General features: G+C 42.2%; 1 protein-coding gene across 2 annotated transcripts in view; it reads right to left on the minus strand.

The window, feature by feature from the left end:
• LOC137643950 (loricrin-like) overlaps positions 1-12,984 on the minus strand; it is a 150,038-nt gene that overhangs the window by 22,200 nt on the left and 114,854 nt on the right. For both annotated transcript variants that reach the window (XM_068376735.1, XM_068376736.1), the window contains exons 4-5: positions 10,521-10,640; positions 7,353-7,413 (exon numbers count right to left, since the gene is read on the minus strand). In XM_068376735.1, coding sequence (XP_068232836.1) covers positions 7,353-7,413; positions 10,521-10,640 — 181 coding nt within the window. The remainder of the gene's footprint in view (positions 1-7,352; positions 7,414-10,520; positions 10,641-12,984) is intronic.

A 12,984-nucleotide genomic window follows, 5' to 3' on the forward strand; every position in this document is an offset into this window, starting at 1 on the left:
ACTTACCCGGTTATATAAAAATAGCTGATTGACACCCTTGGTGGAGGGTAGAGACAGCCAACATTGTTGGGATATTACTTAAGAGTTGATAAAAACAAGCTTAAGGGTTCATACCTGATAAGGAAGCTGACTTCAATGATTCTCTGCCTCATTATGTCCGCTTTCCTTGAGATCCAGCAATCCACCCAGGGGGCTGAAGACCTCTAGGAGCTGTCAAACCGGTGTAAATACCTCTATGTTGACAGGACCTCAACCAATACCCTTGTTCCGGGCACTCTCAAGGAACAAAATGACCACCTGACTAAATCAAAGACTGCGGAAGACTGTCGACCAATCTCCACAAACAACCATAAAAATATAAAAGTTCCAAGAGAAGAAAAAGGGTACTAGGATTAGGGGAACATAGTGGTAGATCCCTCACCCACTACTGCACTCGCTGCTACGAATGGTCCCAAAGTGTAGCAGTCCTCATAAAGTCTGGACACGTTTCAAGTAATGTGAGGCGAACACATATTTGCTCCTCCAAAAGGTTGTGTCCATGATGTTCTGCAGAGAACGATTCTGCTTGAAAGCTACCGAAGTTGCCAAAGCTCCAACTTCATGAGTTTTCACTTTCAGCAGCTTGAGGTTTGCCTCACCGCAGTGTGAGTGAGCCTCTCTTATTAAGTCTTATAAAAAATGATAGTGTGTTTTTTGACATTGGTAACGAGGGTTTCCTGACTGCACACCAAAGAGCTTCTGACTTGCCTCTTAATTCTTTAGTTCTGTCCAGATAGAACTTCAGTGCTCTAACAGGACACAGGACCTTCTCCAACTTTTCACCAACTACATCAGAAAGGTTTGTAATCTCAAAAGACTTAGGCCATGGATGAGAAGGACGTTCGTTCTTGGCCAGGAATCCAAGTTGCAAGGAGCATATGGCTTTGCCATTTCTGAAGCCAATATTTTTGCTGAAGGCGTGAACCTCACTGACACTCTTAGCTGTCGCCAGACTAACCAAGAAAAGTGTCTTTAAAGTGAGATCTTTAAAAGAAGCCAAGTGTAAGGGCTCAAACCTGTCACTCATGAGGAACTTCAAAACAACATCTAGATTCCAGGCTGGTGATTCCTGTTGACGCTCCTTAGAAGTCTCAAATGATCTGAGAAGGTCCTGAAGGTCTTTATTATTAGAGAGGTCCAAATTCCTGTACTTGAATATGCCTGCTAACATACTCCTGTACCCCTTGATAGTAGAGGAAGAAAAGTTGCGTTTTCTTCTAAGGTCTAAAAAGAAGTCAGCAATTTGAGTTACAGAGGTACTGGATGAAGAAACTGAGTTAGCTCTGCACCATTCTCTAAAAACCTCCCACTTGGACTGGTAAAGCTTGATGGTAGAAGCTCTCCTTGCTCTAGCAATAGCCCTAGCTGCCTCCTTCAAAAATCCTCTAGCTCTTGTGAGTTTTTTGATAGTCTGAAGGCAGTTAGATGTAGAGCTTGGAGGTTTTGATGATGTCTTGCCAAGTGAGGTTGTTTGAGAAGATCTATTCTCAATGGGAGGTTTCTCGGTATAACCACCATCCATTCCAGTACCTCTGTGAACTATTCTCTTGATGGCCAAAAGGGAGCCACTAGTCAACCTGGTTCCCTCGTGTGACACAAAACTTTTGCAACACCTTGAAAAGAACTTTGAATGGTGGGAATGCGTACATGTCCAGGTGAGACCAATCCAGCAGGAGAAAGCGTCTATGTGTGTCGCTTCGAGATCTGGAACTGGGGAGCATTACGTCTCCAGCCTTTTCGTTTTCGAGGTCGCGAACAGGTCTATGGACGGACGACCCCAAATCCGCCATAGTTTCTCGTATACCTCTAGATGCAATGTTGACCCCTCCTGCTGAGGCTGTCTGCCATCACATTCTTCTCTCCTTGGATGAATCTTGTAAGCAGGGTTACATTTCTTTCCTTTGCCCAAACGACAAGGGTCTCTGCAGTCTCGTAAAGTGACCTCGAGTGAGTCCCGCCTTGTTTGGCTATGTAGGCCGATGCTGTGGCGTTGACCTGCACCACTTTGTTCAACACCGACCCTTCGAAACCTTTGAGGGCCAACAGGACTGCCAACAGCTCTTTCTGATTGATGTGGAAGCTCTCCTGTTCCCTTGTCCACAGACCTGAGATCTCCTACTTGCCCAGTGTTGCTCCCTACCCCGAGTCCGAGGTGTCGGAACACAACACAAGGTCTGGGCTCCTTTGTTCCTATGAGAGACCTTCCTGAAGCTTGCCTAGGTCTTTCCACCACTGGAGGCACCTTCTTACTGGTTCCATAAGGGGAATGCTTTCCATCTCGAGGCTCTCCTCTTTGTTCCAATGATAATTGAGGTGGAATTGAAGAGGCCGGAGATTCAGTTTTCCCAGGGAAACAAATTGTTCCAGTGAGGAGAGGGTTCCCAGCAGACTCATCCACTCTCTTACCGAACAAATTCTTTTCTCTAGAAAAGTACAAAGTTTTAGGAGGGCTTGTATCCTTGAGGGTGATGGAAAAGCCTGAAAAACTAGACTCCGATTCTCCATCCCAAAATAGAGAATCTTCTGCGATGGAATCAATTGAGACTTCTTTGTGTTTACAAGAAGACCCAGCTCCTCTGACAATCTCAATGTCAGACCCAGATCCTCCAGACAGCGATTGAAGGAATGAGCCCTGAGAAACCAGTCATCCAGATACAAGGAGGCTCTGATGCCTGTTGAATGCAGCATACTTGCTACATTTAACATAATTTTCGTGAAAATTAGAGGAGCGGTGCTGAAGCCGAAACACAAGGCCTGAAACTGGAAGACTTCCTTCCTGTACACGAACCTCAGGTAACGCTTGAAACTTGGATGGATGGGGATATGAAAGTAAGCGTCCTGGAGGTCTAACGAGACCATCCAGTCGCCCCTTCTTACTGCTGTTAGCACAGTCTTTGGCGTCTCCATACAGAACTTTGTCTTCTGAACGTAGTCGTTGAGGATACTTACGTCCAGGACTGGTCTCCATCCCACAAAGTTCTTGGGAACCAGGAATAGGCAGTTGTAGAACCCTGGTGACTTCAAGTCTCGCAACCTCTCTACTGCTTTCTTTTCCAGTAAGAGAGACATTTGGAGGTGCATAGCCTGTCTCTTCGACTCCTTGTATCTGGGAGAGAGATCTATAGGATCTAAAACTAACGGGGGTTTCATAGTGAAAGGAATCTTGTATCCCTCCTTTAAAACACGAACGGATCAAAAGTCTGCTTCCCTTCTCTCCCAGGCTCGCAAGAAGTTGTTCAGTCTGACCCCTACAGCTGTCTGAAGGCGAAAGCAGTCGGACTCTGCTTCGCCCAGGTCTGGAACCTCTCCTTCTAGCTCTCCTCCCATCGGGTCTGAAGCTACCCCTACTGATGAACTTTCCTCGAAAAGGCTGTGAGAATTGAGGAAAAGGAGTTTCTTTTTTCGGTTTCCAGCTGGTAAAGGAAGTCGGTAGAACCTTCCTTGCAGTCTTGGAGACTAAGTCTTGAGTGGTCTTCTGGATCAAAGCGGAAGCAACCTCTCTCACTAACTCATGAGGAAACAGAGAGGGAGAAAAAGGTGCAAACAGCAATTCCAACTTCTGGAAGGAAGTGACCCCCATAGAAAGAAAAGAACACATTGTTGCTCTTTTCTTAAGAACCCCAGCTGTGAATAGGGCTGCCAACTCATTAGAGCTGTCCCTAACGGCTTTATCCATACACGACATATGTATAAAACTATCGTGTCAGGATCTTTTAGGGTTGAAACTTTCTTCCACAAGGCTCCCAGAGTCCAATCTAGAAAGCTGAAAACCTCGAAAGCTCTGAAGACGCCTTTGAGGAGATGATCGAACTCAGAAGTTGACCATAAAATCTTAGTCCTTCTCATGGCCAACCGACGAGGAGAGTCTACTAGGCTTGAGAAGTTGCCCTGGGCAGAGGCAGGAACTCCCAAGCCGAGAACTTCTCCTGTCTCGCACCACACACTTGACCTGGACGCTAATCTAGCTGCAGGGAAAGCGAAGGCCGTCTTTCCTTGGTCTTTTTTGGACAGCATCCAATCTCCCAACATCCTTAATGCTCTCTTCGAAGACCGAGAGAGGACCACCTTAGTGAACTGCGATTCCTTCGCTGCCTTTCCAAGAGTAAACTTCGAAGGTGGTGAACGCGGAGCAACGGGAACAAACTGGTCTGGAAATTCTTCCGTAAAGACTTTCATAATCATTTTTTTAAGATCGACTGAATGATGAAGTGTCTTAGGCTCTTCTCCCTCAGAGAAATCATCCAAAAGTTCAGCCGGGGAAGAGTGATCATCAGGCTCTTCCCCCGAAAAAACTCTGTCGTAAAGGCATCTTGCAGAACAAGAGGAGACTCCTTACGGGCCCGAGCACTGTCCAACACAGGTGTAGGGTCATCACGAGCAGTGTCACTATGAGCCAAAGTTCGACGCTCAGAAAGCAGTCGCTTGCGATCATGAGGATAGGCACAACGGCGCTCGTGATCTTGACGCTCGGTATGACTGACGTCATCATGATGTTCGCTGCTCTTATGCTCGGCGTCATGTCCGACTGCATGTCGTTCAACATCTGCTCGACGTTGGGCGTCACGTTTCACTTGACGTTCGACGTCACGCGTTTGTCGCTCGACGTCACGTTCAACTTGACGCTCGGCGTCACGTATAGCTGCACGGCGATCGTCGTCGCGCTTGGTTGGTTGACGCTCGGCGTCACGCCTGGTAGCTTGACGTTTGGTGTCAAGAGGATCAGGATCTTGATGTTTCAAACACACCTTACCACGTCGATCAGCGCCGTGTTTAACCGCTAGACGCTTGGGAAGCTGTCCGTCGTCAAGCGCTACTAGACTAGCAGCCTTACAACGCTTAGCGTCAAGTTGCGAAGTTTCCCGGTGGTCGGGATCTTGGCGAACCACATTCTTGTTGACAGCAGGGTGATACGTCTGCATAAAAGACAAGAGCTGCTGCTGCACACCTTGCAGCATACTCCAAATCGGGTCAACATGCGGTGACGCACGTGAAGTAACTTCAACCTCAAACTCGCCTTCTTCATCGCTCACTTAACGCGCCGAGTGTTCGGAAGACGAAAACCAGTCTAACGGTGGCGGCAGAGCATGAATCGTGATACCAGACTCAGGAACTAGATCTGCAGCAGGCTGAACTAGACATTTGTCAGCTTCTGACATCCTATGAGGACGTTTAGCAGGAGAACCTTCTACAGACGAAGGGAAACGCTCGGGACTGCTCCAATGGCTACAGCCAGGCGCTTGCGGCGACAAGTCGCGCCGTTGAGCTACTCCATCCACTTTCCTCTTAGAGGTCTGGAGGCTTGACGCCAGCCCTTGCTGTGCGCCGCGTCATCCGGAGATGAGGACAACATCTTAACCTCACATTTCCCATGGCGAGGGGAGCTCCGTGAGGCAACAACAGGCACGCTCGAGGGGACGTCTGCTCGAGTGATAACGCCTCTCGTTCCATTTCGCCAATCGACATTCCTTCTCCCAGGGGTTGGGGAGCCTGGAAGAGGTCCAAGGCTAAGTGAACGACAGGCTCGAACAGACGCACCCTCCACAGCACTGAACACATTAACTGCACTTTTTGCACTAACACTTTTTAATTGATTCACATTGGACATAAGTTGGTTCCTGTCCACAGCGAGCGATTCCACCCTTACTCCCAGGGCCTGAATCGCGACTATCATGCCTTTAAGCGTAGGCTCAGTGGTAACAGTAGTGGGATCTGAAACTACCACCACAGGGGAAGGATTAGGTTCAATGACACGGAAAGTGGATAATTCTCTAGAACGAGAAGAACTACATCTAACTCTGTCTCTCTGAAGTTTACAAGTGTAGCGGTCAAAAGCTAGCCACTCACTCTCAGACAATAAAACACATTCATCACACCAATCCCCTAACTCACATACTTTACCTCTACATTTAACACAAATTGAGTGGGGATCTACAGTGGCTTTAGGAAGCCGGGTCTTACACCCTTCCACACACTTTCTATAAGCGGGAGAAGGATCGGCCATTATGAATAGTTAATAAGAGAGATAAAAAACAAGCAAGGGTCAAAATAATCCAAACCAATAAAGTTTCAAGAAAATCCGAAAGCAAAATCCAACAAGCGAAAGCCAATAACCAAAAATTGTTGTACATCACCAAAGATAACTGCCAAAATCCAGGTTAATTAACGAGTGAATTCCAATGATGTCAGAGAAGATTTGAGGAATTATGGAATGGTTCTGTGTATCTCGCGTGAAGGCGCTGGTGTACACCTGGCTACTCTATCTGCGATTGCCGCGAGTTTTGAATTTCTGCCGGACGTCAGATACGAGTTATTTTTATATAACCACCGGGTAAGTTTAATGTTTAAACTAGCGTGGTTTGTATTCCAGTTACGGAACAATTAAGCAGTATTTCTGTTTAATATAGTATAGATATACATTAACATACTGCGCAAGTGTCATGCTTCAAAAACGCATAGCGGTATAGGCTACCAGTCGTCTGAACGAAAACACCAAACACTTCAGTAAGTACAGTTAATCTGTACTGTAGTGATATTACTGTACATATATTACAGTAATACACACTACAGTATCAGTGAGTATTAAGTTACAGTACAGTACGAATAGATAGGAACAACTTTTGCTATCCAGAACAGTAAGGAGATGATGAGGACTTGGTTAAACTTTACAGTAGCACAATACTGTACTGTAACCCATGTCTAGTACATAGTGCACGTGTGCAAATGTACTGTACACTGTTCATATGATTATAAACTGTTGTAGAAACCAAATCAAAACAATCTTAGGCAGTATTTACTGTCTTAATCATCAGCTTGGGCACCCGCTCGTGGCAAGGGGCAGTGACTTTTTAGGTTAGCCCACTGTTGTGCAGCATTTATTCGCGCCTGTGTCTGTAACCTAACTATCGCGAAGAGGAAGGCCTAACTGTATTTGTTCAAAAACAGGCATTTCTCACTCGAACTTTTCGGCCGAAAAACGATTTGTTCGAGCCTGGGGACATTTAGATACCAAGGTTCTACTGTATATCTAATGAAAAATAAAGGGGATTTTGTAGGAGTAAAGGTAACAAGAAAAAAATAATTAAGGAATTAAATAAAAAAAATCACAGGATATTGAAAACATAAGGGTAGAAATGTGATTTTGCTGTTTACACAACAGTAATAGTGAAAAGAATTATGATAAAAAGGTTTGGATTGGACGCCAAGCTAAGCCATGTCGGCACAAGCCCAAATAATGCAATGGCAACCAAAATAAATCTTTCTTTCTAGAACAAGAAAAAAAAATCTGACAGTATAAGATAGTAAACATTTCTTACCCTTTTCTTTTTGGAAGAGGGGCTTTCATCGTCGCTGTTTAGTGACCGCTTTTCCGCTTTCCTGAAATTGAATGCTTTTATAAAGTAACTCTAAACCAGGCGAACCAAGTCAATGCCTTATGAAAGATTCATATACCCACAAGACAGGTAACAATTGATCAATACAATAAAGAGAATACATAATTTTGCATGCTACATTATTTCAGAAAATTTTCATCCTTTAGTTTAATTAGGAGAAAACACAACATTAATTTCTTAGTTATATACTTCAATGAACATGAAATTCAAAGGTATTGAAATCTCTTGAAAAGCTCAGTCACCTAACTGGAAAAAATTTGGATAAAATCTATTTTGATACTTAAATACAAATCATAAAGCTAATATCTAAAAGGGAAAGATTTTCGATCTTATAACAAAAAGCAAACCTCCTTTCTCAATCCCAATATGCGACAGTTTGCCATCAGCAGATGAAAATCTAAAGTAAAATACAGTCTGTAAATTGCACCCAAAATTGAAAATGAAATGACGACCATGAGTAAAGTGATACAAGTCTTGCTAACTAAACTGCTCCTACCCAGCAGAGGTAGGATGCGGGCAACCATGATTTCCATAGTTCTAGTCGTAGCAACAAAAGTAACAGAGTAAGTTCATCTACATAGATGGTCCTTTCATCTTATCGCTGGCAGGAAAAGCCCGTCAGATTGTCCCACAATGTCAGAAAGAAACAGTGTTCTTGGATACCTTCTTTTAATCCTTTTGTTGTAGGAGGAGTTGTCGTGTCCTCCAGCCTCTGAGGGCACAGAAGCTAGAAGCACCTCGACCTCAGAAAGGTCAGACCTTCAAGACACTGTCCTTTTGCCAGCCAGGATATACATTGTATGTTTTGTCCAAGATTCTACTAAAGACTGTGTGAATAAGTGCTGAATTGAAAGCATAGTTTACCAAAAACATGTGCTAAAGCAGTAGCTTAAACCGGACGAAAGACAAAATTGAAGCTAATTTTGAAGAATGTGACTATCTTTTGCCCTCTGCCCAGATAAAGCTGATAAAACTAAAATATGCAAACTTTGATTCCTCATTTATAACAAAAAATTATCAGCAAAAAGAAGGCTAGTAGAAAGCCTTATAGCTAGTAGAAACGCAAAAGGAAAAGCTATTAGCAAACAGAACAGGAGAGGAATCATATACAATAACAGTAGGAGGAAGATCAAATTATTTACTGAACTGTTCATGTTCAATAAAAGCAAATTACAATTTGAGCACAACCCAAGCAATTTCACAACTTACAAATTTTCACTTGGTTTTTTATCACTAATTTCTACTTCCTAGCTAACCTCCACAACACTAGAAGTAGACAAAAGAGCAACAGCCTCATCTAAATTACCCCTTTTAAAAATTAAATTTTTCTTCTTTTATTTTCCATCTCTGTCACACTTACTATTTTAGCCACATTTATCTTCGCCAACTTCGTCGCAGCGAAGGTTATGTTTTGAAAGCTGTATGTTTGTATGTCTGTGTGACTATTTGATATTCGCATAACTCAAAAACTATTTGACCGAATCTAATGAAATTTGGTGGGATGACTGGCTATGAGCCAAGGATGATTCAATTAGATTTTGGGAGGGAGTGATTGGGTAAAACGTAAAGGCCAAGGTCAAGGAAACGTAAAAAATGCCTTTTTGCTATTTCATGGGCAATATTTAACTGATTTACATGAAACTTATGCCAAAATGTGCATAATTTAACTGCGTATCTTGTGATATATGCATTTTGAGATCAAATACCTATAACCATCAGTTTTCTTATTTGTTTGTATGTCTGTCTGTCATTCGCATAACTCGAAATCTATTCGACCGTATCTCATGAAATTTAGTGAGATGATTGGCCATGATCCAAGGACAATTCGCTTAGATTTTGGGAGTGATTGGGTTAAAAGTCAAGGTCAACAAAAGGTAAAAATTTATTTTTGCTATATCATGGCCATATTTTTTATCTGATTTGCATGAAACTCATGACAAAATGTGCATAATTTAATTGTCTATCTCGTTATATGCGTTTTGGATCAAATATCCACATCATCATCAGTTTTCTTGTTAGTTTGTCATTCGCATGACTCAAAAACTATGACCAAATTTCATGAAGTTTGGTGGGATGACTGGCCATGATCCAAGGACAATTTGTTTAGATTTTAGGATTGATCAAGTTGGAAGTCAAGGCAAAGGTCACATAAAGGTAAAAATCGTCTTTTTGCCACATCGTGGCCAATCTTTATCTGATTTTCATGAAACTAGTGTCAAAATGTGCATTATTCAGTTGCCTATCTGGTGAAAGATAAGTTTTGGGATCATATATTCACATCATCAGTTTTCTTGGTGACAAATGTGGCGGTGACGAAGGTATCCGCTCTACTAAGTGCCCGTTCTAGTTTAACCTGTTTTGACACTTATTTGAACAAAGAGCGCATTTAGATCATCTTTTGTCTAGATCACGTTATTGACCAATCCACAAGGTATACATATGAAGATTCACAGAAGAAAAAACATCTTCAGAATCAGAACAGGATATATCGTGCTATTGCTGAAATAAATTATACATAAAATAATATACCAATACAAAAATAAAAAAATTCTCAAACAGTGCAAGAGATGAAAGTGGAGAGACTCACAAATGACATTTAGTATGTATGCTGAATAAAAAGGGTCTTCTGGACTAAAGAACATGATTTAAGCCCCAAATTTAACTCAGGATATCCTGCTGAATGGTCACTGGAGGAGATGATGTAGTGGTTAAGAGAAACGTCTATATTCTTATTCTAAGGGAGAGAATCTTGAGTTTTGTAGATACTGTATCAGCACTATATGTTGTTAAGCATCATCAAAAAAAAATTGCTATCAATAATTACTGATCCTAATGATAAGTAATTGGATCATACAAAAATTTACCAACGGTATGCCTTTTGTTGTATTATACTATCAACTAACAGTACACTATATGCACATACATTTGTGATATTTAAATAACAAAAACTTGATAGAACAATCAACTAGCTTATTCTTATGTTTCTATCAATAGCAAAAATTTGGAAGAACACCCAATAAAAACAAATACATAATTGGAAAGGGTACACTGTAATACTTATGATGTATAAAAATTGTCAAAATTACTTACTTGAGGTATTCTCTAAAAGCATTATTTAGGGTGGCCTTATTATCTGTAAATTCCACTTCGCTTGCTATAGATTCCATCTCCAGAGCCTTTTTTTCACTTTCAAACTTCAGATGGCATTTTCTGAAAAAAAAAAAAAAAAAAAAATTGTACATCAAATATACTTAAGACGTACAGTACGGTCCCGAATTATGTGTGTTCGAATTATACGATTCCCCTTTTATGCGACCTCTATTTTTCAAAAATAAATTTTCTGTATCTGCGATGCTGTTCAAAGTCTGCTAGTCAAGCACTACAAAACGTATCTAATCTATTGTCTTTTTAAGTATATTGGCAGCCCTAAATACAGTGATTTATAATTAATGTTACAAAAATGGATTTTGAGCGAAGCGAAAAATCTATTTTTGGGTGAGATAGCCATGACGTCCTGATGGAAGGTTCCTTCAGTAGCTTCCTAAGGGTATATATGACTACAGTAAATATTCCAAGAGAATTAAACTAAAGGTTTCACAGAATTCTAACTTCTGGGGCAAGTACCCATAAGGTTTCCCTTTAGGATATCGTATAATAACAGGGGACGTATGCTTGACACGCCACATTGCTATCTGCACCCCACATAGCGTTTACGCTTCGAAGGGGAAGTGTGGCAAGTATGGGAGGAGCCATTACAAAACTTTCCTTTTTCGTTACTGTTACGGTACTCGGCGACATCACATCCGGCCGCCATGTTGGATTGATGCCCCCAGAGTGTTCTTTCCTCATTCCTTCCGGCGTATATGCCAGCCTCCATGATACAATAAAATTGGGAGGGGCCTGACAGGCCGGAGTAGAGAACAAGGGCGGGTCCATCAGGACGTCATGGCTATCTCACCCAAAAATAGATTTTTCGCTTCGCTCAAAATCCGTTTTTTGGGATTAAGCCATGACGTCCTGATGGAAGTGTACCAGAGAATTAATGTATCGCGGATTTTTTCCCTTTGTAGTGCCTTCGACTTCTAAACAATATTCCTTTGGTCTGATGACCACAGAGACCCGTGACATCTCCGTTACATGTCACTTCAGATAAGCATATACCATGTATCGCTTCCTCCTCCCCTGGCAGGGAAGTCCTATTTGGACGTAAAGAACATCTTGTGGTTACTTGATAAAGGAACTCACCTATTGTCGGAGATCTGGCCGGTCTCATGGACAGATCGAAGAAGGTAAGTACAATTATGTTGGAACAAATTACCTTGGTCTAGGTGAGTATGCATCAAGAAGAAGCAATATTACAACATTGAATATAATAATATTCAAATAATAAGGTAATAAAAATTCTGTAAGTGTTTTTATTTCATGTGTGAGGGCAAAATGAGACGCTCAGGGTAACAAAATTATATTTTATTCAATAAAATAAGAATTAACATGAAAAGTAAATTTCAAATGGAATGCAATTAGAAGCATAGACTAAAGATATCAGAAGTCGTGGGTGTGGAATCTAAAAAGGAGGAACTTGCCATTACACACACAAGTTCCAGGGGAACTAGAAAGCCTTTCTAGAAAGTCTTATATACACTTCATGTTAAAAACATGTGGCACACGTGTTTCTGTCTGTTACTTCACCTTTGTAAAACAGTCCTTAGTGTCACAAGGTGGCACTTAAAATTACTATGTTTTGCACTAGGGTCAACACAGGCACCCATGGAGTTAAGAGTCCCGAATAACTCACTGTTCTGCGCAGTACTAAGCAGCAGGTTTTAACACACTACCTGCTGCCACCACGTAACGCTTAAGTTCGTGCACCTGCTTCGCGTAGTGTTTGAAAAACACTCTTGAGGATTTCCAGCCCGTAAAAGATCGGAGACTTTCGAAATCCATTGCTTGGAAAAAGTTCATGGAAGAGGCAACTTTCCTGGGATCATGACCTGCGGGTGTACCGTCAGGATCCGCTCTGCGAATAAAGTAGGCGATCTTCGCCCTTAGTTTTTTGAGTGACAAATCAGATCCTGAAGTTTCTCCTTTAAAGAGCTGTCCTCCGCCGAAGTCTGAAGTTTTTCGAAGATACACCTTTAGACTCTCCACTGGGCATAGAGAGATATCTCCCTTCAGAGGGCAGATTCTCCAGCCCCCCCCCCCCTTTTGGTGGGAAGCTCATTCATGGCAAGAAACGTTGGTTCAGGGAAGAGGGTAAGTTCGCCTGTTTCAGCGAACTGTATCTGGCCCTCTTCTCTTGATAAAGCCACAATTTCACTGACACGGGCTCCCGAGGCGAGAGCAAAAAAGGAAAATCACTTTTTGAGTCAAATCTTTCAAAGGGCAAGACTCATTGTCCAGACTTGAGGCAGAATGGAGCACCTTATCAAGAGACCAGGAGATGGTTCTCGGTGGAGGTGCAGGACGGAGTCTAGCACATGCCTTTGGCAGCTTGTTAAAGATGTCGTTGGAAAGGTCTATCTGGAAGGCATAAAGTAATGGTCTTGTCAAGGCC

This window comes from Palaemon carinicauda, chromosome 7, assembly GCF_036898095.1.
Source record: "Palaemon carinicauda isolate YSFRI2023 chromosome 7, ASM3689809v2, whole genome shotgun sequence".
In the NCBI taxonomy this organism is placed as follows: domain Eukaryota; kingdom Metazoa; phylum Arthropoda; class Malacostraca; order Decapoda; family Palaemonidae; genus Palaemon; species Palaemon carinicauda.